Source organism: Phoenix dactylifera, chromosome 4, assembly GCF_051530095.1.
Source record: "Phoenix dactylifera cultivar Ajwa chromosome 4, Ajwa_hap1_PhDact_Kaust_v1.1, whole genome shotgun sequence".
Taxonomy (NCBI): Eukaryota; Viridiplantae; Streptophyta; class Magnoliopsida; order Arecales; family Arecaceae; genus Phoenix; species Phoenix dactylifera.
The window spans coordinates 50,886,211-50,911,137 of NC_143193.1; the positions used below are offsets into that span (position 1 = coordinate 50,886,211).

Below are 24,927 nucleotides of genomic sequence, written 5' to 3' on the forward strand. Positions count from 1 at the left end.
ACCTTAGATCTTCCACTCTTGCCTTTTTTCCCACCAGGAAAAAGTTAGATCCCAGGGGATCCCACAGTTTTCATTTCTACGCCTCAAAACATTAGGCAATGGTCAGCGGCTTAGCTCTTGCTCGTTCCTATTGTAGTGCTAATAATTGTTTGGCGAAAATGCTATTAGATGGCTAGAAACCTTTTGTCTTGCCAAATTATCTCTACTCCTATCCTAGTTTAAGGATGTTCATGTCTTACCGTTATCCTATCCTAATAAATTCCTAGGTTGCCCACCTAGAGAAGTTCAAACCGTGTAAAAGTCTCATGAGATAGTTTGAAATTGTCTCAGATGCTTTTTTATATTATTACTGGACAGCCATAAGGTTTTCATATTTATGATGCATCTTTAGTTTTTTCGCTCTTGACTAATATCATATTTTTATGTGTCAAAATAACTACTGTTGCTGGACTGTTATCCCAACATTTTTCCTCCTGTTATGCACCTTTATTTTTGTGCTATTGAGCACCGTCCCTGTTTTTAATAAATATGAGGCAACTAACGGTAGTGGAATGCTTCTGCATGCTTGCTTGTAGTTATACTAGAATGACCTGTTGCAAACTCACTTCCTTCTCGAGTACACCCTACATGAACCTCCAGATTTTAATTGCCACAGGGAAACTAATGCGGAACATTTGTGTAGATGCGACCCCGCGTGTACAGTTTATGCGAAAAGAAACCATGTTGAATGTTTAGAAGAAAATGCAGAAGCATTTCCCACGTTGCCTGATTCAAGGAGCTTGCACTATGATGACTGCGCTGCAACATGATCGTCATATTTCAACTGATTGACAATTTTGATGTATTTATTGTACTAACAAATGTTCGAGAGGTATCATTATAAATTTTGAATGTTTGTATCCACATATGTAAACATCGAGACAGACACAATGCAAGCTCCTGTCTTCATTTCATTTTCAGAGCCATTTTCCTTCTATCTAGGTCAAACTGTATCTGAATGGTAGTAAGCAGGACACTCCTCTGTTAGGATACCCATGCTGGCAAATTGAGGCTGGCAGAAGCCATCAATTCTATCTGCACTGTTTGAATAAAGAGAAGAAAAGAATTGCATTGTGAGAAATCCCTTCTTTTGCGCACTGCCATGTAAAAGGAAGCAAATTATCACACAAGGGAGTTTCCAGACTTAGGAACCCTGTCACAGTTTGCTTGGCCCCATCCAATCTGCCGCCTTTCATTGTCATAAATGACCACGAGGTCCTGCAAGGATATATCTGCAGCCATCCAGGAAGGGAACGGAAATCTCTAGTCAATCAACAAAAAAAGGAAAAGAAAAGAACAAAATGCCTGTTTGCCGGTGTTAGCAAATTTGAAGAATTTTACCTCCGATCACATTGAGATCATGAGGTAGACCAGCTTCCGTGCCATTGAGAATGCCCAAGCATGCATTGCCTTTCTTCTGCAATCAAAAAGCAACAAGGTATCCTGTCATTCGGCAATTTTCTTATCTGTACGGTGAAAAAGGTACGATAGCAGGGGATACCGAAACGATCAGATAATTCTCCGGAGGTATTTCCATCGTTGCTTTCCTCCCATTCCCAAAGCTTAGAACCAATGGCTTGAAATACTTCTTGACATCAAGTACAGACCTGAACGATCTCGGGCCTTTCCAGCACAAGGGTAGAGATTTGTCATCAGGTGCATCTTTCAGTGGCTGTCTAGATAGATCCTTTTTTATCTGTAAGAGAAGGAAACTTAGCTCTAAACAATCCATGCTATCTAAGCAAAGAGAGAAAATATATCCAATTTCGATTACCGCAGATATAAAATCTCGGTACGGTTGAAATCCGAAGTAGGTATAGGAGCTTCCGCTGTCCAATACCACCTGGAGCTTGGACCCCAAAGACTGGGTCCCCAAGAGGAGGCTTGCTGGCCCTGGCGAGTAATAATTGCTGATCCAAATCAAAAGCAAATTTAGTTAGCAATATAACATTAGCATCATAAGCAACTACAGTTGAACCCAGGTAGGGGCAGGAATCCGAGTAACCTGTCTCCAAATGGAATTTTGGGCGCCCAGGTTATCCCAGAGGGAGGGACTAGGCCATCCCCCAGGAAAAGATAGCCGCCTCCTCTGCTACTGAGACAGTGGCCCATTACATTGTGGATAACCCCCGAGTCACTCAGCTGGGATAGGATGCTGGCCTTCCCAAAGCCGAGCCCCAGCACACCGTCCGTCAGCATCCGCTCCTCCGGGTTCCTGAACAGCTGGTCATACCCGCACCTGCAACAAGGAACTCATTTCTTAGAAATCATTCCATGACTGCCGGCAAGCTGTTAAAATTTAAGCAGCCATTCTGTTTTCAGCTGTCCATGGCAGGCTCCGAAATGGCCTCTGTAACTCCTTCAATTCAGTCGGAATTCAACAGCGCTATGCCCGGGACACAGAAGCTGATGGCCCGGACACAAGCAAAAGGCAGCAGCAAAGCAGCCGAGTTTTTTTGGGATACAGGGAAAGAGCCGAGTTTTTTTGGCCGCGGCCATTGTATCTGCTACTGGAGTTATGGGGTTGGTTTCCAAAGGATAAACAGTTTCTCGCTGTTGTAACCGAGGGACAAGGGGTGTACCTGCGTGTAAAGTTTTCATATTGGAATAGCAATAAAGGCCGGGTGGCTATTTGGCTCCCTAATCATCATCATCATCATCATCAAAAAAAGAAAAAAAAAACGGTGTAGAGAATACTCCCAAACCTTCAGATAACAATTCATAAATTTATTTATTAATTAATAATTAAATGCAGCCAAAAACAAAGCAACTCTAGAGAGGCCATAAACACAGCGATACTCTATGAGTGCTTCCTTTTCTTGAATAAAAACGCGAGCTCCTGATATTACTGTTAAAGCAAGAATGACAATGGGGGAGGTATTGGGTACCCGAAGGCGATGCGAGAACGGAGGGTAGAGCCGTTGATGAGGGGGAGGTCGAGGGCGTCAGCAACGAGGACTCCAATGGAGGAGCCGTGGTCGGCGTACTGTACTTCGTAGTCGCACTGCCACGGGGACTCGCACTTGTGCTTCTGATGGATGGAGGCGTGAACCGCGTAGCAGAGCGCGTTCTCGCAGGGGACCAGGCTGCTCTTCGGCGGCTTGTACAGTGGGTGAGGCACCTGGAAAAGCCCAACGACACAAAAAGAATCATTTCAAACGTTCTTGAAACGATCGATAGAGATGTTTTTTCTTTTCGTTTTTTTAATTAATTGAGAGTTATCGAATTGTTCGGATGAAATATTTGTGATTACTTTGGAGCATCTTTGGCAGGGGGCGTCGCATTGGAGCCAGGTGATGTCGCTGCCGGTGTCGACGTCCATGTAATAGGGTTTCGGCGGATTCCCGATGTTCATCGTCGTGTAGTATGCCCTGCGAGATTCGGTCGAATCAGAGACCACGAGTCCGATTCCTCATCCCTAATTCAATAGTTCGAAGAAAAAAAAAATCCCAAATCTTGAGCTTTTTAATACACTATCCAGCTTACCCATTGGGATAGACGTTGCCCCGGAGGCGGAAGACGGCGGAGGAGGGCGTCCGGCGGCCGGTGTCGACCGACGGCGGCGGAGCCGACGCCTTCGGCTTCTTCGGCAGGGTGGTCGTGGCTGCGGCGGAGCAGGACGGGATCGCGGCGAGGACGGCGGCCACGACGAGAAGAGCGACCAGAAGCGCCGCTGCTTTTCCTTCCATTCTCATCGGGCGCGGAAGAGAACAAAAGAAGAGCGAGAAGGAGGCGGCGCTCGGTGGGGTCCCGCCCTTCGCTGCCGAGGCCGGAGAGATCGAGAGAAGACGCAGACGAGCAACGACCTTTCTTGCAGCCCGGTACCGGTAGCCGGGGGGCCAGGCGGTATTTATACCCGACACTCGATTAATTCATCACTTAAACCCAGCCTAAATCCTCTTTTACTGCAGTTAAACTCATTTTATTACTAATTAGTCGCTTCTCTCGTGCGCAGGAATGAATCGTCGATTCCCGACCGTAGGATCGGTCAATCCGCGTACAAGAAGCGTGATGGGCGAGTAGGTGACGTGTAGCGAGGACACGAGGTCGCTATAATTAGCTTGTGTTAGAGATGAAATTGCTTTGAGGAAAATGATAGGGTTAGCATTGGATGGGGGAAGGCATAAGAGTCTTTATTCCAAACTTTGGCCTATCTTTAGTTTATTCTAGGCTTTGCCATTAGACTAAAGTGCACATAAAGGCAAGGCAATCGCCTTGGTTCTGAGCTTTGGTTGGAAGGCGTTGTTATTTGTTAATATTCGTTGTCACAAACATGGGCTGCTTCCAAGAAGGTGTAAAAATTTAATGTTTATTGACTTGGACTACGGAAGTCGTGTGAGCTGCTGACAAGGAAACTACCCAATCGAACCTGGTTTGGATACTGTAGGCTGCTTGGCCTCCAAGTTTCCTCCGCTTCATTTTGTTCCATATGATATCGAAATAGGTCATCAGTTTGTCCCGTTGTTAATATTATTGTCGGACGTACAAAAAACTTTGCACAAACTAAGCTCTCATACAGAAATTTTCATCATTAATACCTTTTTTTTTAATTTTTAAATTATTTTTAAATGCAATATAATAATATAATAAATGTATAATAAATATAAGATTTCAAGAGTTAAATTTTTGTTGCACATTAAATAATATATTTATTTGGATATCTTGTTTAGGTTATTGGATTTATGTTTTTAATTTCATGGCTGGGATATTGGTATGAATTTATTTAAACTTTAGCATGAGCTCATGAATGTACACCTTTGTCTAATTTAATTTGATAGATAGAAAAGCCATAGATTCTTTCCATCGTGCAAGCAAGATTGGTTGGATTAGCCCCGGCCAAGTAGAAATTTTTGTTATTAATACAAGCATACACATGGCGAATTGCAGAAACTCTCATCATCAATACCGGCTTCCACATAGTGAATCAAGAATATTACACAAGTTGAATCACATTAAGTAATGAAATTTAATGATGATTGAGTAAAAACTTCTGTCATCAACATCAACATCATAAATATTGGCATTCACATGGCAAACATACAATTCTGAATAAAAATCTATGCAAACTTTTGTCATTTGTATCGACCTCACATGATACGTGGGATATGGTTTTTTCTCCATTTTCCAACCGTTACCAAGATATAATATAACAATGAAATAAATTATAATAAATAAAAGGCTTCAATAAACAAATTTTTGTTGTAAATTGATCTTCAATGATAGCCGAGCACGTTAGTACCAGTATCCTTGATATCTATTGCACATTAAGAAATAAACTTTAATGATAACTGGGTACGTCAATGCCAGTATCCATATGGCGAATAAACTCTGCATATGTATACAATGAAGAGAAGCACTTACTTGATAGTTATGGTCTCACCGGTATGGTCTCAATTTTGTAGGGATGAAAGTGTATCGAATAATATCCGTCCGGATCCGTTTCGTATCCAAAGCTATCCAGATATGGATATATTTTGAGCATCCGATTAATATCCACATCCATATCCGTATCCATATCTATATCTATATCCGTCAAAAAAAAAAGAAGATATAGATATGGATAGATAACTATCCGATCTATATTCGAATATCTGATTATATTTATAACCCTATTTAATTTTATATAGCACTCATGAACTTTAAAAAATAAATAAATGACCACATTAATATGCTATTAACCTGATTTATCATCCATTTAGTACTATCTTTGATTCTGTGGTCATAAAGTTTAGTTATTCGATTTATATCCGTATTTATATTCATGCTTTCGATTTTCGATTTGTATCTACATCCGTTTAAAACAAATATAGATATGAATTTTTGTATCCGACTAACATTCGTATTCATTTTTGTATTTATCAAACAAAACAAATACATATATGAACATACTATTATCCGATCAGATTTCAGTTTTACAATTTTGTGTACTTAAAAAAGAATTGTTTATAAAAGAAAAGGTATGCCTCAAATGCAAAGACCCCCCACATGGTTTGTGTTCAGTGGAAAAACTTAATATGTTGTGACATAAATATAACTCCTCATCGGAACATAGAAAGCCTGCTAAAATTCCTACATATGGTTTGTGTTGAGTTACGGTAGAGAGATCATTTGTGGAAAAACTTTGCAGTGACATAAATATAACTCCTTACCGGAACGCAGAAAGCCTGCTAAAATTCTTATATAACATGCATACAAGCATGCAGATATTAACAATGTCAAACTATCATTTTATCATCACTGCCATCCACGGACGAGCAAGGAGGCCCATGCATGATTGACAGGAGATGAATACATGAACGACATATGCTCTCATGCATTTATTTGGATGATGGTATATTTTACCTACCCCTAATAGCTATGACAATGCTTAATTGTCTCTCTCTCTCACACACACACACACACACACACACACACACACACACACACACACGACAGAGCTTGTGCAAAGTTTTCCATTCATCACGTAGACACTAGCGTTTTTGTACTCAGTCCTCATTAGCGCGCACACACACGACAGAGCTTGTGCAAAGTTCTCCATTCATCACGTAGACACTAGCGTTTTTGTACTCAGTCCTCATTAGCGATCAATCCTATTAGTATTGATGTGCTTGACCATCATTAAAGTTTATTGTTTAATGTCCAACAGAAATTAGATCATATCTATTATAATTTATTATATTCTTTATATTTTACATCTATCGATAACTATAAGGACATACACATATACATATAAAGAGTTTCATTCTTGTTATGACAGTTTTTCCATTAATGATCCATCTACTGCAAGTAATTTAACATTCCAACTACTTGAGTTAGTGTGTGAAACCATGAATTTCACTTCCTTTCTGTAAATAAACTGTTCTTTTTCAACTTGCTGAACTGCACGATTTTTTTGGTTAAACTAAAATAAGGGCAATGATCTTAGCCGATAACATCACGATATTCGTTAACATTTCTGTATATTTATCACATCTCATGCCAGACGATCATGATTCATGAGACGAAAGCTTTCCATAGATTGCGTTTCTTAAAAAGAACCATGTACGCAGCCCATGGCTAGGTCCGTTTCCCAGAACCAAATATAGTAAGTTACAGCCAGAACTGGAAAGGAAAGAGGAAAGCCATGTCTCACATATCAGACCGGACTGGGCCTCGTGGAGAACATAAATCATGCAACAGGTGATTGCATTGGACCTCCGCAGTGAATGGAGTGGACAACATATTTCCTTACCCTTCGGATGAATCAGTTCTAGGGTGTTTTTTCCTCCTTGTCCAACCAGTTAGGGATGCGAATGGGAAAGCCATGGGCCAAAAGTGACTTGATTTGGCATCAAACCAGCACCCAGTGAAACCAAAAAGTTTTAAGGTTGGAATCATGGTACCTAATTCTGAGACGAGACCTCTAGTTTAGAGATGGAGGGGAATGACTCAGGATGACAGCAGAATATTTTTGTAACTTGCTGCATAGGCATTGATTTGAAGGCTTTCTATTAACTTCATGCCAATCACCAGAGAAGAATGCCCACAATGCGGGCTGTGGACTTACAGGAGGTGTTAGGAAGGGGAGCTACTCGGTAGATGGAGGGTAGATGGATTTGGCGGATGTGTCTTCATCCCCGGATGGTCTTGTTCTTGTGGAAGGTCGCTTGGGGGTGCTTACCAACTAGGAGCGTCTTGGCTGGGAGGGGCGTCAGGATTGCACCAAGCTGCAATAGATGCCCTAATATGGAGGAGTCCATCAGTCATGCTTTGTTTGGGTGCCCACGGGCAGCACAGATATGGAGACGGGTCCTGAGTCCACCGGCTCGGGCTTTCCATTCGGTTGATGATTTTCTACGACAGATGCGGGTGACCCTGCGCAACCCAAGGATGACTGAGTGGGTGTTGTATGTGTGTATGTGGCATATCATACATGGCTGGATAGGAACGCCCGAGTCTTCGAAGGTAAGGGGACGTCTCCGAGGTGTATTGTGGAGCGTGCACTCTTTCAGACAGCAGAGATCACCAGAGTTACTACGTTTGTTTCCTCTAGGTTGGCCAGGGATATATGGGACTCCCCTCATGCTACTACAGCGCCCAGGACAACCTTTGTCTCTTGGGAGCCCCCACCTCCAGCCCATCTTAAAGTGAATTTTGATGGTAGTGTATCTAGTGATGGAGACAGAGCTGGTATTGGCTTTGTGATTTGGAGCCATGACTCTAGATTGATAGCTGCCGTAGGGCGGAGCATCGCCGGTTTGTCACTGGTCGGGGCAAAACTCAAGGCGGCCTAGGAAGGCATCTCCTATGCGAGGGAGGTGTTGGGGGCGGAGTGCATTCTTCTCGAGGAGGACTCCACGATGGTGATCGATTGGATTCAGAAGGGAAGGAGGAGGGATGGTAACCCCTTGCTTCACGATCTCCGACAAATGGTGGAGGGCTGCAGCATCTTCCGAGCTGTGCACGTGTACCAGAAGGTAAACTAGGCCATCGATTGGGTCGCCGCTTATGCTGCCTAGCATTTAGGAGAGGTCCATTGGATAGACTAGGGAGTTGTTCCCCCAATTTTGAGTCATTGTCTTTTTCTTGATTCTACCGGTTACATTCATACTAGAGTAGCGTGAGCAACCAATGCACCAAAAGAAAAAAAAAAAGCGCATCATCAGAATGCGGGCAGATGTCATCAATTAAACACAGTTCATCTCAACCTCAAGGAGGTTTTCCAGGCTCCTCCATAGAAGTTAACCCCCAACAGATCAGCTAACATTGAAACAATTTTCCACGAGCAAATCTATGTTCTATAATGAAAACAAAGTAGACATGCATTAACTCTTGGCTGAAGGGACATATAGAATTGAGATATTTTCTCGTTTCCAGTGGCGCTTTCATATAAAAGAGCATTCTTTCATGCATCACGGGTAACATCTGTTCAATGAACACAGAAACAGAGTAATGGTGGTGCTCCCCCTCATATGCTTAAGAAAAAGGCAGCACCAACCCACCACTCTATGCCCCTTTCAAAGGATCACAAACACCAGGTAATTGCAGATAACAAACCTGTACAAACTCCCAGCCATGACAAACATAACCCTGATTCACTCTCTAACCGAGCAAGCTTAGCCTTATCCAGTTCCTATGCTGGTTATCGACCATGCCTAGATACTAATTTGTTGATTTTAAAAATTTGTAGGCCATGTCTTACTGTCTCCTTGCCTCCTCGGCACAGCTTGTATTTCAATATAGCTACAAAACTGGAGCTCACAAACATACATGTATGAAGCTACACAGCCTTTGCTGCCCTTGCTGCTTAATGTGCAGATAGCCACCTAAACTCATCACTAAACTACTTTACAGGCCATCACTGGATGTCCGATTAGACCATATGATCTCAATTTCAAGTGTTCGTGATGACCCATCCCTGTTACCATCATGGTTGAGGCTGAAAAATCCACTGTATACTCCTTCAGTCACGACTTTGTCTATCTGAATGGTGACCCTCCCAAGAGTTGTCTGCAGTTTGCATGAAATATTTCAGTATGTGAGATTAAAAATCACCATGTCTGAGCACTAGAACATACCCAGTATAGGATGTTTGCATACCTTTCCAAATGTATTCTTGCTTTTGCAGAGTATATATAGCTTCTGTCCTTTTGGAGGAACATCGAATGCCCAAGTAAAACCCTCCTTCCATTCCGGGCATGTGCTATGGTTCACAACCTAAATAATAGTCCAAGTTGTTAGCATCGAAGAGGGGAAACATGCTATATGAAAATAATAATTAAAAGATGTTGACTTCAGTCACTCTCCTTTTTTTTTTTTTGGTGCGTGCGTGCATTTGGGAGGGGGGGGGGGGGGGGAGGGGGGTGTTCTCAGTGGCTTCGAAATTTTCTTAGGAGCCTACCTTGGTTTGCCTTGGAGGACCATTTCCTATTTTAAGCCGACAGAAAGCATTTGTGCTCCCCATAGTCTGCTTCAAGTTATTCCCACGCTTGATGGTCACCGTTAAGCATCCTGGTAAGCAGTGTAGCAAACTATCTGCTCTCTCATGGAAACTCGGTGGGCAGGTTTTCATAAGTAATTGCAGTATAGGAATGGCTTCTGCAGCAATCAAGGCTTGTGCCTTCGCAATATCTTCGTTCATTTGTGACCATGATTCTTTTAATAAACAAAGAGTGTCCAGCACGGACTCTTGAGCAGTCTCACTTCCAGCCTTCAACGCACCCACCAAATGCGGAATGCACAGGGTGGCTGCTTCAGATGTGCGGAGCTTTTTGAAGTTGGTAAATATCACGTAGATGGTTCTCAAGACTTCCTCATTAATGGTAGCTGTCGACCACAACTCCTTCTCCAAGGCCGCTGCAAGTAATCAAACAATTGCACCAACGCTATAAAAATTATAGCTATTCCTAGTGTTTGAAAAAGGGTTCATTTATGAAACTAGAAATTATTAATCTGCCAACCATATAAATTTTAGCTTACCAGTCTGAGATAGAACTTTCATGGTATATATCACTAAAACATGCATTTCTATTTTTATGCACCAATATTACAGTGTTAAGTGACGACTGCATACCAATTGCTAAAAAGAGAGAACAAATAAAATGATTCATTGCAGTTTATTTCAACAACAAAGGCATCATTCCATGGGGAGAAGTGACCAGCAGACAGTATAATTATTAATGTTACTCTTCTATGAAATATGATAGATTCATGGCTGATTATAATGGTGTACTTAAGCAGCTGAGGACGAAATATAATAGAAACTCAAGCACCCTTGAGACCACAGTAATAGTGAAGGGGCTACGATCCATTTCAAACTAAAGCTTAGTTGTCTCAAGAGATAGTAAGAAGAAATATTTTATCAGCAATAATCAAATCCGAGGGTAAAAAAAGCAAGAGAATGGCTCCATTGCAGGAAAACCACCAGATCAGAAGAAAATCACCTGGTAACTATGGACAGCAGTAGCAGTTAGAATGGCAAGAAGGAAATTCTTAAATTAGGAAAGAGGAGCCTGTTTGTGATTTTACCTGGTTTTGAGGAACTCAAACCAGGTCTTCCAACCGGTCAAACACATCAGTAATCCAACATGGGTGACAGAAATCATCAAATGAAGTGTGTGGAGTGTAGGAGGACATTGCATGCAAACAATGTAATGCTTTGAAACTTTTCCTGAAACTATGAAACCCAACACTAAAATGTTTCAGTGATGCCTAGAACTAATCCAAAACTGGGTTGGTCTCAGAGTTATAGCTGAAACTAACTTATGGGTTTAATGGGATATTATACTGATTTCTTGCTTTTTGTTTCTTTAAATTAAGGAAGCATTTTACTTTAAACTTAACTTGGGACTTGAGTTTTAAGATGATTTAGGAGCACCAAAACAATACACTCCAAAAAGATCTAGAGGGAATTAAAGTCGCAACATAACTTTCATTATTCCAAAATTGAAATCTCATAGTACTAAGATAGCCTCATGTTTGACTGCCGTCAGCAATATAATATTCTTTGTAATGATGTCTAATTTATTTTCTTGGATTGATTTATTTTTCTTTAGGTTTTTTTTATAAATTTAATTAATATTTTTATATGTTATAAGACTCCCAAAAAGAGCCATAAGAAAACAGATGCTCCAATTACAAGTCTCCACACAAGGATTGAGCAAAATTATATGGCTTAATCAACCTTAAATCAACCCAGTAGTAGCTTACGACTTAGAAATTCTTGGATGAACCAATTAGCAGCCAGGAGAGGATTACTTAAAAGTATTACTTTTTTTCACCATGATATATTTTAGCAAGGTTCGCCATATCGGTATCAGACTCCGTACCGGTGCCACAATAGCACAGTATCAATACAGTACGGCATGAAATTTTTTTGGCGTACCGAGTGTCAGTACACCATCTGTACCAGGTACCGGTACTGAACCGGTATGGTACGGTACGCTCCATACCATACCATTCGAGCCGGTACGGCGTACCATGCATTTTAGCATAGCAAACATGCGTCCAATTGATAGGGCCCCTTACTACTTGAAGGGGACCAAGGCATGGAGTCGGAGTTTATTAGATGTGAAGCGCCTTACACTTGGCAATCTATTTGTTTAGATGCTAGATTGCCACTAGGCAATCTATTTGTTTAGATGCTAGATTGCCACTAGATAACAAAAGAGCTATTTATAAGCATGATAATGAAGAAAACATTAGAAATGCACATACTGTAGGCAACTAAATATAGAACCTTATCGATTAAAAAAGTGATGCATTAGATTGTGGTCTAGTGATTCCAAAGTGCAATCAATGATTGTGGCCTAACGAACATTGGTTGGTTTCAATAATGCTTTGACAATGATGGTCCAATAAGCAAATTGTTTCTAAAGCCTATTAGAGTGATCTCATTCAATGGTGAAACTATGCAAAGAATATTAAATATTTTTAAAATAAACCTAAGAACTGATTCCTTATATTAATACCCTAACCTTAACGAGCAAAAGTTGGAGAGTTAGAACAATGCAATAAGTAGCAGAAAACGATATTATCAGATAATACATATGCAGTGGTGTATCTATGTAGACAAAGTATGGTTCGCCGTACCAGCCTGAACCAGACAGTATAGAGCATACTATACTGTACCAGTTTGGTATCGGTACTCGATATGGGCAGCATACCGACACTCGGTACACTGAAAAGATCCGTACAATACCGACATAGTACTAGTACGGCACCGGTACGGAGTCCGATATCGAGATGGAGAACCTTGAGACAAACTATTGATATACATAATTTACAAATATAGTATATGTAAAGTATTAACTCTTAAGAATTCAGCATTATGCATGAATAAAAAAACCCAGTGAAACTAAAAGGTGATTGTCAATAGTCTGACCTTTTATATATCTTCTAAAAAGTTAGGGATTTTGACATATTTGTCCCTTTTGAAAGTCCAATTCCAGAATAATCCCACTTTTGCAGATAAAGGCAGGTTAACCCTCCTACTTTGGTGAATGGTATAAGATAACCCTCCTGTTGAGTTAATGATAAACTCCATTGGCTTTTTTATTTTAAATGACCATCTTGTCCTTTTTTAGTGACACACTCCAAAGGACTTCATGCTTCTCGCTTCTACTCCTGACTTCTCTAGCTTCTTATCTCTTCACTCAGGCCATCATCCGTCCTCCATCCACCGTCACAATCACCTGCCATACTAGAACCAGGGCACCTGCTGTCACTCCCATCCTGGCCATCTTTAAGGCACCTGCCATGCCTCTTTACTCACATGGCCTCTTATAAGATCACAGGAACCAAATACCAGAATTCTTGTATACTATGAGAGCCAGTAGTCTTTCTAAATTCTATATGGCAAAATGATCTCATGTAACCTGGGAACCATACAGGTAGGTTCTTTGCTTTCAATTTTTCTGGAGAAGTGGAACTGATGTTTTGCCATCTTAGGGAAACTTATGAACATGCCTATCTGCAGTTAGTGCTTATGTGGCTTTCGAACAAGTACTAGTTAAAAAGGATTTCAGAAGATGTGCTCTAATGTTGCATCATACAAACTAATCTGATGCCCCTCAAATTGAAAAAGACTTTCTACATGCTCATAGTTTTCATATGGAGAAGCCAGCACCTACAACACAGATAAACTTGTGTGGAACAGTAAAAATATGATGATGCCATCAAATTACCAAGGAAAATCATTGTAAGCGTCAAACAATTTGGTGGGAGTGTCCCAACAATTGATTATACTTGTTTGTGCACTTAATCATATATCTAAATGCACAATGGTATACATTACACATAGTAGGTTCCTCTCCATATTGCATATGCAACTAGCTAGTTCATTTGCTTTACATGTAATCAAGGTCAGAAATTAGCCTCATCTGCTACCTAGGCAAATTACAAGAAGAAGTTGAATGTTACCATGTGTGTGCGCGCGCGCGTATGTGTGTGTATTATATAATTCTAATTTTTGATCATTACATGACATCTCTTGGATGGACTAATTGTTACAAGCTCTTCCAGATCACTTGAAAGAAAACTCCACTGTCAGAGTTATAAAGCTACTAGCTGTGCTGCCTACTGACTTGGTTTTAAAATTTGACAAAACTGATTGAATGTTGTAGGAAGAACTCAAAGCCTAACATCAATCTTGTTAATGACAAACAAAAGAAATTACGACTTGGGTGGAAGAAAGATGCTGGATCGCAATTGGTGCTGGTCTTTCTATTCAAGAAGTAACGGGACATCAAAGCCTTCGAAGCGGTCCGGATGGGGGCTATGGTTGGCATCTCAATTTCCCAGCACCATGGGCGGATGTGAGGGCAAACGGAGTGGAGAGGAGGAGATTACTACCCAGCAGACTTCAGGGGTTCTTCCGTGAATCTATGATTTTAAGGGTAAGATGGTCATTTAGAGAAAAGAGGCTAATAGAGTTCAGTGATGGCTGAAAGGCGAGGACTATCTCATCCTATTCACCAGATAGCATGATTCACTTATCTTTATCAATAAACGAGGGACTAGAATGGAACTAGGCTATCAAAAAGGATCAATACATCAAAATCCCTAAAATATGTTGTCATCGTGAAATGAGAAACTAATGTTAGTAAAAGTGAAAACTTATTACTTCATTAAATATATCAGCTTGTACAAATAAATTTTGCACTTAGATATTTATTGAGAAAATGTTCCTTTTTTGAGATTATTAACATTGATAACTCAAATATAATCTAAAGAATGTTTTCCCTATTTAGGTTTGCAATCCAAAAGAATAGCAGAAATTAATGAGGATAAATAAAGGGCGAATATTGTTTTAAGCATTTTATTGTGCGTGCTAGTGAAACATCAAGGAGATTTATTTGAAAATGATAATGTTGCCTTTGTATGAACAAAAGCATTCAACTAAGATGGCATAGATGCATAGTCTGAGAGTTATTACAGTAGGACTGCTAAAGAAAAAGGTGTAATAAAATCAAGTATACAAAAATGATGAACATGAAATAGCATTAAATGATGTTAAATTGACAAAGAAAAAACTATAGTGGCATGGTCATATGCAACTAAGAGTGATTTTAAGGCTGCAGCAAGGGGTGTGATCCACATATGATTAGGATCAAAATTTGAGAAAAAGAATTCAAAGAGGCAACACAAAATAGATGAGTTAAAACTTCTTTGTTACTCCTAGCCAAAAAAACGTCTTTGTTACGGATGTGAGTAGCAGGTAAAGGTAAAATTTATCTGAAAACACAGCAACAATCTGGAAATAAGATGTCTGACTGTATCACTGAGTTATTATAAATAATGACTTACCAGTCAGAGATCTAATGAGCTCGTTTGAAACATATTCTTGGAGTGTATGATTTGAGAATAAATATTTGATCAACAATGCAGCCTGTGCAGCAACTTCAGTATTTGATGACAGCAGCAGTTCCTGTACTACCAATATCCCCCCGGCCTCCGCTACTGCACGCCTATTTGTCCTGCTATGCATAACCAAGCTTTGCAAGGCACAAATTGCTACCATTCTCATCTCTTCTGTTGGCTGGTCTTCCAGCAGGCTAATTAGTGCACGGCATGCAGATACGGAGTCACTAGCTCTAGCAAGTACATCATGCTGGAAAAGATCACCCAATGCAAGAGTTGCCATAAACTTCGCAGGCTGTGATCTAGTTTGTGGATCCAACAGATATTGGGAAAGAGGAGCTATTGCATATTTGGAAACTTTCATTTCTCGCACTCTCACATTGTTAAATAATGCTTCTAGCAGTCTACCAGCAGCTTCTTCACATTGATGAGATCTTAGAAGCTCTAACAGCGCATCTATGGCACCAGCCTCAGCCATCAATACAGCACTTGAAGCATTATTTCTCTCCTGAACAATGAGGGCACTGAGAGCTACTGTGACGGTACTCTTCATTGTTGAGTGCAACAACCTCACAAGCACTAATAATGAAACTTTGAAGTAGTATTCAGGATTAGCTTGGAGGACATTTGATAAAACTAGTGCTGCTGACTCCCATAATGCATGACTTGGTTGGGGATCATCCTGGACAATGACTTTGGAAAGCTCAAAGATGCCCCCAGCATCTGCTACAGCTTTGGGCCAGCTAACAGAAATACTCTCTAGTGCTTTAATCGCTGTTTGCTGTAAGCTCAAAATTCCAATTCCAGCAAGCTGTACAAGAGGAACCACTGCATTTTTTGTAGTAATATCCTGCTGGAAATGTTCCTGTTCCAGAAGATGAGACAGTAATTCAGTGCCAAGCTGCTGGATGGCTTGGGATGGGGACTCCAAAAATGATATCAAAGGCTCAATTACTTGACTCGGAGTTAATCTCAAAGTTGCGAGGCTTTGTGGCTTCTCCAGAATATTTACAAGTGCTTGCAAGGCACTGTGTTGTCCCCACATGGTAAAATCTGGACGTTGTAAAACCAAAAAAAGAGGTTCTACCATTCTTGCGGCGGCTGAGCTTTTAGCAATACCACTGTTATTCGTTAGAATGCGAAGCAACTCTGCAATTGAAGAACTAACTGAACTAGGTGCATCGAGGATCATCTCAAGTGAACTGTCGATAATTCCAGCTTTAACCATGTCCAGCTTGCATTGAGGCCGGTCTTTTCCCAATTTTATAAGAGCACTTATACTTGCCTCTGAGAGTTGATAATTCATCCCAGAAATAAATCTAACAAGAAGATCCACAACTTCATTTGTTGCTGCAATATCTGCATGGTGTTCATCATCCAGCAATCTCTCAAGAGCTCGGACACCAGATTCAACCACCACAATTGAGTCTGACATCATTAGTGATATTAAGGGCTGGATACATTCTGACACAATTGGCATTGCACGTACACTTGAGTTCCCAAATAAAACATAGCAGAGGTCAGCGGCATTTTTCTTGAGTTCCAAGGATGAGCTGGCTGACAAAATTCTGTGAAGACTATCGAGTGGATTACTATCAGCATCAGTCAATGCTGATGCCTTGGAAACATTTCCAGCAGTCAGTTTGATCAATGCAATGAGTGCAGCCTGTTGCTCCCTCTCAGATCCAGCATCAAGCATGTCAACTAGTGGTTGAATAGCTTGCCTGGCCATTTCAGTATCTCTGATATTTTCTGCGTCAAAAAGTTCCTGCAAAGTCCTCGCAGCACTAAATCTAGCATTTCTTGAGCCCAAACATAGAACAGCTATGAGCTGATTCAAAGTGCTTAATGAAGCTTCATGGTGAAGAAGGTCAGAGTTGCTGTACAAGATTGCCAAAAGATCAGTTATAGTAGTTTCAGTTGAGTCTTGAGGACTCAAAGAGAGATATTTAGTTAAAGCTTCCAGGGCCCCAGCTTCAGCCATCGCCAGTTTGTTTGCCTCATTTCCTTCTGCTATTTGAGTCAGAAGGTGAACAGCAATTGGAGGTGCACCTGGTCTATCTGGCATTGGTCTCAAAAGGTCAACTAATAAGGGTATGGACTTGCGTGCAGCTGCACCGTTTCTCACATCTTCTATCTCGAAGAGATGCTTCAAAACAACTTGACCAGGGTTATTCTCCAAATCAAATTCTTTAGACAAAGCAACAAGGTTTGGCATATCAGATTCTACGTGTCCAATCAAAGTTATTGCACCTCCAACAGCACCAGAATTTGCAATAGCAAGCCGTATCCCTTTACTTTCAGTACAAACAAGACTAGCCATGGCTTGAGCAGCAAAGTATTTGTCAGCAACTTCATCAGACTTCAGCAAGAAAGCAAGAGATGGAATTACCCGCATGGTGGCTGAAGATTGAACCACCATTTCATCCTGGAACAAAATAGCCAAGAGAAGGGCACTGGTCCATATGCCTTCTGTATCTATGTACTCTGCCTGAAAATGAAGAATGTTTACAATAGCAAGACCAATCTAGATGAATACACAAATGATACACTTAAATTAGATACTACTCAAGCAAACAAAAGACTTACAAGCTTGTTGGAGCTTGAACATGAACCACATATAACTGCAAACTTGACAACATTCAGATTTGTTTTGTTTAGTTATCAGTCAAGGTTTTAAAGTAGAGAGAATCACTTATTGATTATACAACTCTCATAAAAGAAATATTCTCGTCATCTATTAATTTTTGTAAAAACATAGCAAGATGGTCTCAAAAAAATTGTCCAAACAAGTAAAGGGATATCTTCTTAGTAAAGAAAACTTGGTCATCTCAAATTCTGCTATTTCTGCTGCAAAAACTATATTCAAGTTATGGCACCTGAAACAGTTCAAACTTCAAACTTTTCTTTTCTGCAGCCTCCAGCAGTTTCAGCATTGAAAGTAGTTAAGTTTGCTTTTGTTAACTTATAAAGAGGAAAAAAGTGCTTTTCAAAAAAGAGAAAGGAAAAAAGAACATTTCTTCAGTTGTTATGTAATACATGAAAAGAAGGTAAAATTTTGACTCTAGGAATGGATAAGACAGTTCTGAAGATGACATTTTCATCAGAGACTCATAGGCTGCAAGCATCATTCACAGCATGATCAAACATAAGGGAAATTGGAGAACAAGGTCATCATTTTTCTTTCTTGGTACATTGCAATAGAACCCTTTTAAAAACATGTAACATGTTCAATTAACTTTGTGTATACAATTACATACTGGGTTAGATCAGTTGTGAAAAATTTAAAAGCTTCATCCTTTTTCTTTTTATATATATCTGTGTGTGTACATATACATATATACATAAACATGGTGCTGAGCAATGTCGTGGTGATTCTACTTCTCTGACCAAGAAAACACGGTAACTAAAAAACAAAGCCATCAATTCGTAGTGATTGAGCATGTCAAAGAAGTTTAACAGGAAACCAACATAATCAATTCTATCTCACTTTGGGTCTGAACACTTGAATCAAGACAAGCATGTGTGCATCTATATACATATAGACATGGTACGCCATACCAGTCATACAGGGAATACTGTACCATAATGGTTCAATGGTGCCGAACCAGTATGCAGTTTTTGAGGGGGGAGGGTTTATCGAATATCAATACAAGCATACCGACACTATACCAAGAGGCACCGGGTACTTGTCCAAGGTCCGATACTAAGATTGCATACCTTGCATTTTAGTCATATCTGATTTTTTTTCCCTAAGTAATCATCCACTTAACATAGCCATTGCTTTGCACAAATCTCAACAACTCAGTAACCATAAAATTATTGCCATTAATAACAAACCTTAGCCCAACTATCAATTTTAGATATTAGAATCCATAATTTTTTTCTGCATCTTCCAACCATATTAATTCTTATGTTATTCCCTCTTTCCACAGCCTTTTCTATAAATTTGAACCTACTCCTTGGGGCTTCCTTATATCTTCATGTGCATGCCCTTGCCATCTTGGTTCTTCACCATGATTTTCCTCTGGCTGCAACTCCTATACAGATTTTAACAAACATATTTCTCACAGCATTTTCCTGCTTGATCTGCGAATCAGACTTGGCATATTTTTGCTTTGACATAACCCCAAAATTCAGACCACTTGTCATTCTCAAGGTATATGTAGTGCATCTCTTATTTAATGTAAAATGACTGATAAGCAGTTGAAAATAAGATGACCTAGACTGAAATTGCTCATAACATGCATCTGACTATAAATATAAAGAACAAAGAACACAATATATGCTACCAGTTATTAGTTATTGCTATCAGTTTCACATCGTGAACCTTAGACTCGTGGTCAAATAAGGTTAGAGGGAACTATGATAAAAAGCTATTGACACAACAAAATAGGTACTGGACAAGCTTATCGGCAAACAAACATGCGCACGCACGCACACGGAGAAGGAAAAAAGAAAAAAGAGTTTGTGTGGAACCTGTGGATTAGCGGTGTAACTTGCAAGCTTATCTGAGAGAACCTCAATACCACCAGCCTCCATGAGAGTAAGTTTACTCTTAGCATGGGAAGAAGAAATAATTGCAAGCAACCACAAAGCAACCGTTCCTCCCAATATAGTTGCTGGATCAGGAACCTCAAATTCATCCCCGTCATGATGAAATACATTTCTTTCCATATAACTTCTAGTTGTTCGGACTTCAATTTCTAGGGAGATGAAATTGGAGTGATATTTCAACATATCGACTAGCACATAGATGAGCTTATCTAAAAGTCCTGATTCTTCAAGCGCATCTAATGACTGTTGCCTGTACTCCTTCATAGCACATATCAGAAGTGCTGCCCCGCCAATTCTCACTTCCATACTAGACGACTTCATAACTCTATCAGCAAGGGAGGCTATGCACCCTGGCCTTCCTACTAAGAGATCAGCAAGTACAACAGGTTGGTCCCTGCAGAGCCTTGAGAGGATTTCAATTTCCTTATCTTGCACAGGAGGAAGCCCAACAGCCAGGCATTGAACCAAAGGCTCCAAACTTGCTGGAACTTCAGCAAGGGCAGCCCAAGGGGGATAGGTGAAGTTCACATTATCCTTTGTGCTAGCCAGCAAAGACAGTGCATCCAGTGAATCTGAGGAATTAATGCCTTCCATGTCCATAGCAGCTAAGGAATCAGCAAGTGCACAAACTAAAAAACGATATTGAGAGTTTTCAGTAAGCACATCACCAACTGGGAAGTGGTTCAGTAACTGATAAAGAGCGCGTGAAGCATTTTTCTTGCCTTCCAATGTACCTTCTCCTAGCACTCTTGTCAGTGCTGAGATAACATCTTCTTCTAGAGCTTCTCCAGCAATCTGCGGGTCTGAGAGAAGATTTGCCAAAGCAGCTATTGCAGTTTCAGCAGCATCAATCGGTGATGTTTTTGCCATCTTAATAAGAGGCTTAACATCACCCTCTGCTATGTAAGACATCCTATTTGTAGTTTTAGCCTTAGTTGGACGGGACAATGCACCCAAAGCCCGAGCTGATTGTGTTGCAACAACTTGAGTTTTGCTGGTCAAGAGCTTCATACATGGATGGACAATCTCATCAGTAGCAAGACTGTCACAGATATCCGGTCGGGTACTAAATAGATCGGCTAGAACAGAAGCGGCACACTCTTGAGTTTCTTCATTTGATGAGTTGAGAACTTGGACAAGAGACTTAAGTCCTTTATTAGCTGGAGCACCCTTCTGCACCAAGTCTTTATGGGAAGCCATAGTTAGCACATGACCCAGGACTGTAATAGCATGGGACTTAGAACTGAGAGAGTCACTTAGGAGCAAGGCCAACAACTGATTGATGGTAGCAGAATCGGCATAATGTATTAGCTTCCTGAGTGCCTTAGATGAAGCTTCTTGCCCTTTTGGGCCACCACTCTTCAGAAGCCATAATAGCGCTGGGACAGCCCCAGCACTCTCGACACATGCACGAATGTCATCGCTGTGACAGCACAAGTTCCATAGCACGTGAGCTGCATGTTCCCTTGCTTTTTGTGACCCTGTTTCCAATAACTGCACCAATGGAGGGATGCCCCCAGCAGCTGTAATAGCCCACTTGCTGTCTTCTACTTGGTCTGTCAAAATTCCCAGCAAAGCAACTGCGTACTCCTGATGCTGCTCACTAGAAAGCCCAAGAAATGATATCAGCAACTGAATGCCCTCTCTCTTCCCAAGAGCTTCCCATAGTCCAATACCACCACAGCATAAGCTCGTTAAGGAAAGGATAAGATGTTCCTGAGCATCAGCAGAAGCCATAGTTATCAACCCAATGAGTACCTTCTTTGCATCGGAATGATCAAGCAAATTGGAGAAACAAGCATTGCCACAGAGGCTGGCAAGAGCCTCAAGAATGCGGTCCTGGACCAATTTATTGTCACGAGGCTTTAGTATTGTTATTAAGATATCTTCGATCAGAGCTGGGTCAAATATCTTTTCTTCATTGCCCTCAAAAACCATCAGGGAATATGCTAGTGCTCCAATTATATCAGCAACTGGAGCAGCCAAGCGAGGAGCTTGGGAGAGTTCTCCAAGGTAAAGTATTAGAGAAGACATACCACCACAAATATTTGCCAAAGCATGAACCGCATGTCCCTGTAGAGCATGACCAGACTCTCCTTGCATGCACTCCTTGGAAGGAGCTACCACTGCACCAATGAGAAATGGAAGGCCACCAGCATCCACCACAGCTTTCTTAGCCATGGTGGACTTGGATGAAAGGGCCTCTAAAGCATCAGCAGCACTAGCTCGGACAGAAATATCATTATCCCGACTTAGAAGGTGGAGGAGCACTTTAACAGCTCCAGCATCTATGACTTTAGGAACACTATCAACAAAGGCTGAGATCAACCGGGCCAAAAGGGAAGCGGCATTTGATTGGGCAGTGGTGTTGTCTGATGAAAGAAGGCCTGTGATAATCTCCACCCCCCCAGCCTCAAGCGTGGCCCTCCAATACCCATCCTTGTCACCACAAAGATTCCTCAGGGCCCCAGTCACAAAACCCTCAACCACCCTGTCTTGCTTAATCTTAGGGTTGAGCAGGTCCCAAAGGGTTGGCACTACACCCTCAGTAACAAATATTTTCATGCCAATGTGATCATCGGAAAGCCCACCAGAGGAAACTTCGAAGATGGCTTCAGCCGCAGCCTTCTTCGACCCAGAAGATTTGGACTTCAGAAGAGAGAGTAATGGTGGTATGCAACCTCCCAGAAGGACCTTAACTCGTAGATCTTCTTCCTTGCAGAGAGCACTGAGGGTTGCAGCCACATTCACTTTTGCAGTCGGTGTTCCACTTCTAAGAATGGAGATGAAAAGTGGCATGGCCTGGGAATGGGTACCTATCAAAGTCCTCGCCTCCTTTCGCGATCTGGCAATTGCAAGCAGCCGTGCAGTTATCAGCTCTTTCTCGGATGGAGAAGACATGTTTGCATGAAGCTGCTCCAAGAAGCGAGCCACCATGTCCATGGTGCATTCAGAGTCATCCATCGCTTCTCCTCCATTAGATTCTCTAAAAGGGAAAAAAATCAATTGGAAATTACATTATGGATATCTTTAAACTCCAAGAATACCTCAATTTCTATCAAGTTTGACCCAAGTCACGAAAAATGAAATTCAGCATGACAATATTTGTTAGGAATAGTTCTTGTCCAAAATCAAACTAATTCAAAAGAATGTTAATCATTTTGATAAAATTGAATTCTTCTTTTCTATTTTTAGTACCGAGATTCAGATGATGATGTAGAAGATGTAGGAGAAGCGGGTGCTTGAGGCTCTGGTGAGCGAGACTTCAGCATGAGTACTGGCTGTCACCTCCCCAAGTTGCCTCTTTGGGCGAATTCTACACACTAACAAAGCAAGTCATTCACTCAGAAACTGGAAATCCGAAAAAGAGTACCGAATCATCAGTCCCATGACCCCAATTCTAGCAATAATTAGAAAGTAGGGAAAGATTGCGGCACAAGAACCACAGATCTAAGTCCCCAAATCAGAGACCCATGACATAAAACGCAACAACAGCAAGGAAAAAAAATGTAAACATTCTTTAAATGACAGCAAGGCAGAAAGAATCATTACCTAGAGCTCACTCTAGAAACCACGCCGTTCAAAAATTCTTTCTCCTCTCCTCCTCCTACGCCCAACGGAGGAGGCAGCTCGCGGATCAGACCAGAAAAGTCCCTACTTCAGTCAAATAGATCGGCTGCAACGACCTAGAACGCAAGAAACGCATAAGATCTCCCCTTCTTTCCAACAATGCTAGCCCAATTAGAGAAGAATACCCACAAGATCTCGCCAAAGATCTCGAATTGAACCCTCTCTTCAGCTGGGTCAAGCCTCCGATCCTTGCAATCCGAAGAAACGGAAAAGAGAACCGCAAAATAAGGGTAGAATCCCCACAGAAGGTAATGCATTAAAAATTCGAATTAATTGATGAGTCAACCGAAAGAAGAGTGAAAAAGATCGAGTAACGGAGGATATATTGAATTCTGTCCCAAGAAATCGGATAGCATTGGCACTGGAACCGAGTAGACTCACCTCAAGAATCCGAATCGTCGAGCAGGAGGGGGGGAAGGCGAGAGGTTTTCTTTGGGGGCGGTCCGGTCACCGCCGAAGGGGTCCCGTACCAATTGCCGCCCGCAACGTAGGAAATGGCGGCGAGAGAGGCGGAGGTTTTCCGTTGGCGGGCGGAGAAGTCTCTTTCGCTTTTCTCTTTTCGCTCTTCGCCGTTGTTTTCGTTGGAGACTGGGAGAGAAGAAAACGGGCGTCCTGCTTCCTTAGAGGGGTGGGGGTGAGGAGGGGCGAGAGAGGAAGGAGTGTTGAAGTCGAGAGAGAGAGAGAGAGAGAGAGAGAGACAGCATGATTTAGGGACCTAACTCTGGACACAGAAGAGGACAAATTAGTGGAAGTGGGGTCCATCTTGGCGAACTCGGACCGACCGATATCTGGCTCGCGGACCGAGCCTGGGTCCAGAACGTAGCGTGACGCAAATCTGGGCGTCCGGGCGATGGTTAGCCGAACGGTACCGAAACCAAATGGGCCCGATCTTGTGAAAGTATATAATAATAACGGCCATTATAAGAGGGCCACTGTAACGGTTTGGAAAGCCTACAGTTACCATTTATATGATAGAAACAGAAGCATATTAAGCAAAGATTGATATTTTTCTATTATTTTATTATTCTTATAGTCATCGTCATATCCATTTATATTTGTACCAATAATTTTAGGTGTATAGTATTAATGTTATTGTCATAGCCATTATTTGCTTCCTCCATATACTCATGGAAGATTAAACTGAATTTTTAACTTGCTCATAGGGACGTTGCATTTTTTTGTGGATATTGGTAATGAAATGGTAAATTCTCATTCAAGATCCAAGTGACTGCATGGTGAAGTCTTGAACTAGTAGACCAGAACCATATTCGGACCTTAACCTTAGCTAAAAGGAGCCCAATGTAAGTGGGCTCCATGCATTGTGGTCACTTGTGGTCCTTCTCGGTGGTGTTACGAGAGAAC

At 41.3% G+C, this 24,927-nt stretch overlaps 3 protein-coding genes across 11 annotated transcripts in view; 1 reads left to right on the forward strand and 2 right to left on the reverse strand.

The window, feature by feature from the left end:
• The window catches only part of LOC103701339 (P-loop containing nucleoside triphosphate hydrolases superfamily protein), a 35,645-nt gene extending 34,692 nt beyond the window's left edge, over nt 1–953 (forward strand). The window contains exon 26 of one of the 2 annotated variants that reach the window (XM_026802331.4): nt 656–953. The gene's annotated coding sequence lies outside the window, so the exon portion shown is untranslated. The remainder of the gene's footprint in view (nt 1–655) is intronic. The other variant, XM_008783366.6, reaches the window with a different exon arrangement.
• LOC103701340 (aspartic proteinase Asp1-like) lies at nt 845–3,875 on the reverse strand. 4 transcript variants are annotated; one of them, XM_008783369.6, is made up of 9 exons: nt 3,526–3,875; nt 3,293–3,410; nt 2,928–3,160; nt 2,045–2,278; nt 1,814–1,949; nt 1,541–1,735; nt 1,381–1,456; nt 1,184–1,271; nt 845–1,079 (listed from the first exon to the last, which is right to left on the reverse strand). In XM_008783369.6, exons 1-9 carry the CDS (start codon nt 3,732–3,734, stop codon nt 983–985), a joined length of 1,386 nt encoding a protein of 461 aa, XP_008781591.3. In that variant the 5' UTR covers nt 3,735–3,875; the 3' UTR covers nt 845–982. The 4 variants fall into 4 exon arrangements, 3 of the variants coding, with proteins under 3 accessions (XP_008781591.3, XP_088576568.1, XP_088576569.1); XR_015977361.1 differs by having other exon boundaries at nt 1,029–1,079; nt 1,647–1,735; nt 3,526–3,860; XM_088720442.1 differs by having other exon boundaries at nt 1,012–1,271; nt 3,526–3,860.
• A 4,975-nt stretch (nt 3,876–8,850) lies between these two features.
• On the reverse strand, nt 8,851–24,246 carry LOC103701338 (CELLULOSE SYNTHASE INTERACTIVE 3). 5 transcript variants are annotated; one of them, XM_088720444.1, is made up of 10 exons: nt 23,947–24,195; nt 23,695–23,753; nt 23,488–23,621; nt 23,134–23,258; nt 19,858–22,921; nt 17,968–18,009; nt 15,325–17,869; nt 9,920–10,374; nt 9,619–9,735; nt 8,851–9,528 (listed from the first exon to the last, which is right to left on the reverse strand). In XM_088720444.1, exons 4-10 carry the CDS (start codon nt 23,205–23,207, stop codon nt 9,367–9,369), a joined length of 6,459 nt encoding a protein of 2,152 aa, XP_088576570.1. In that variant the 5' UTR covers nt 23,208–23,258; nt 23,488–23,621; nt 23,695–23,753; nt 23,947–24,195; the 3' UTR covers nt 8,851–9,366. The 5 variants fall into 5 exon arrangements, with proteins under 5 accessions (XP_088576570.1, XP_008781587.3, XP_008781586.3 ...); XM_008783365.3 differs by lacking the exon at nt 17,968–18,009 and having other exon boundaries at nt 23,134–23,251; nt 23,947–24,246; XM_008783364.3 differs by lacking the exon at nt 17,968–18,009 and having other exon boundaries at nt 23,947–24,245.
• Nucleotides 24,247–24,927: the final 681 nt, after the last annotated feature.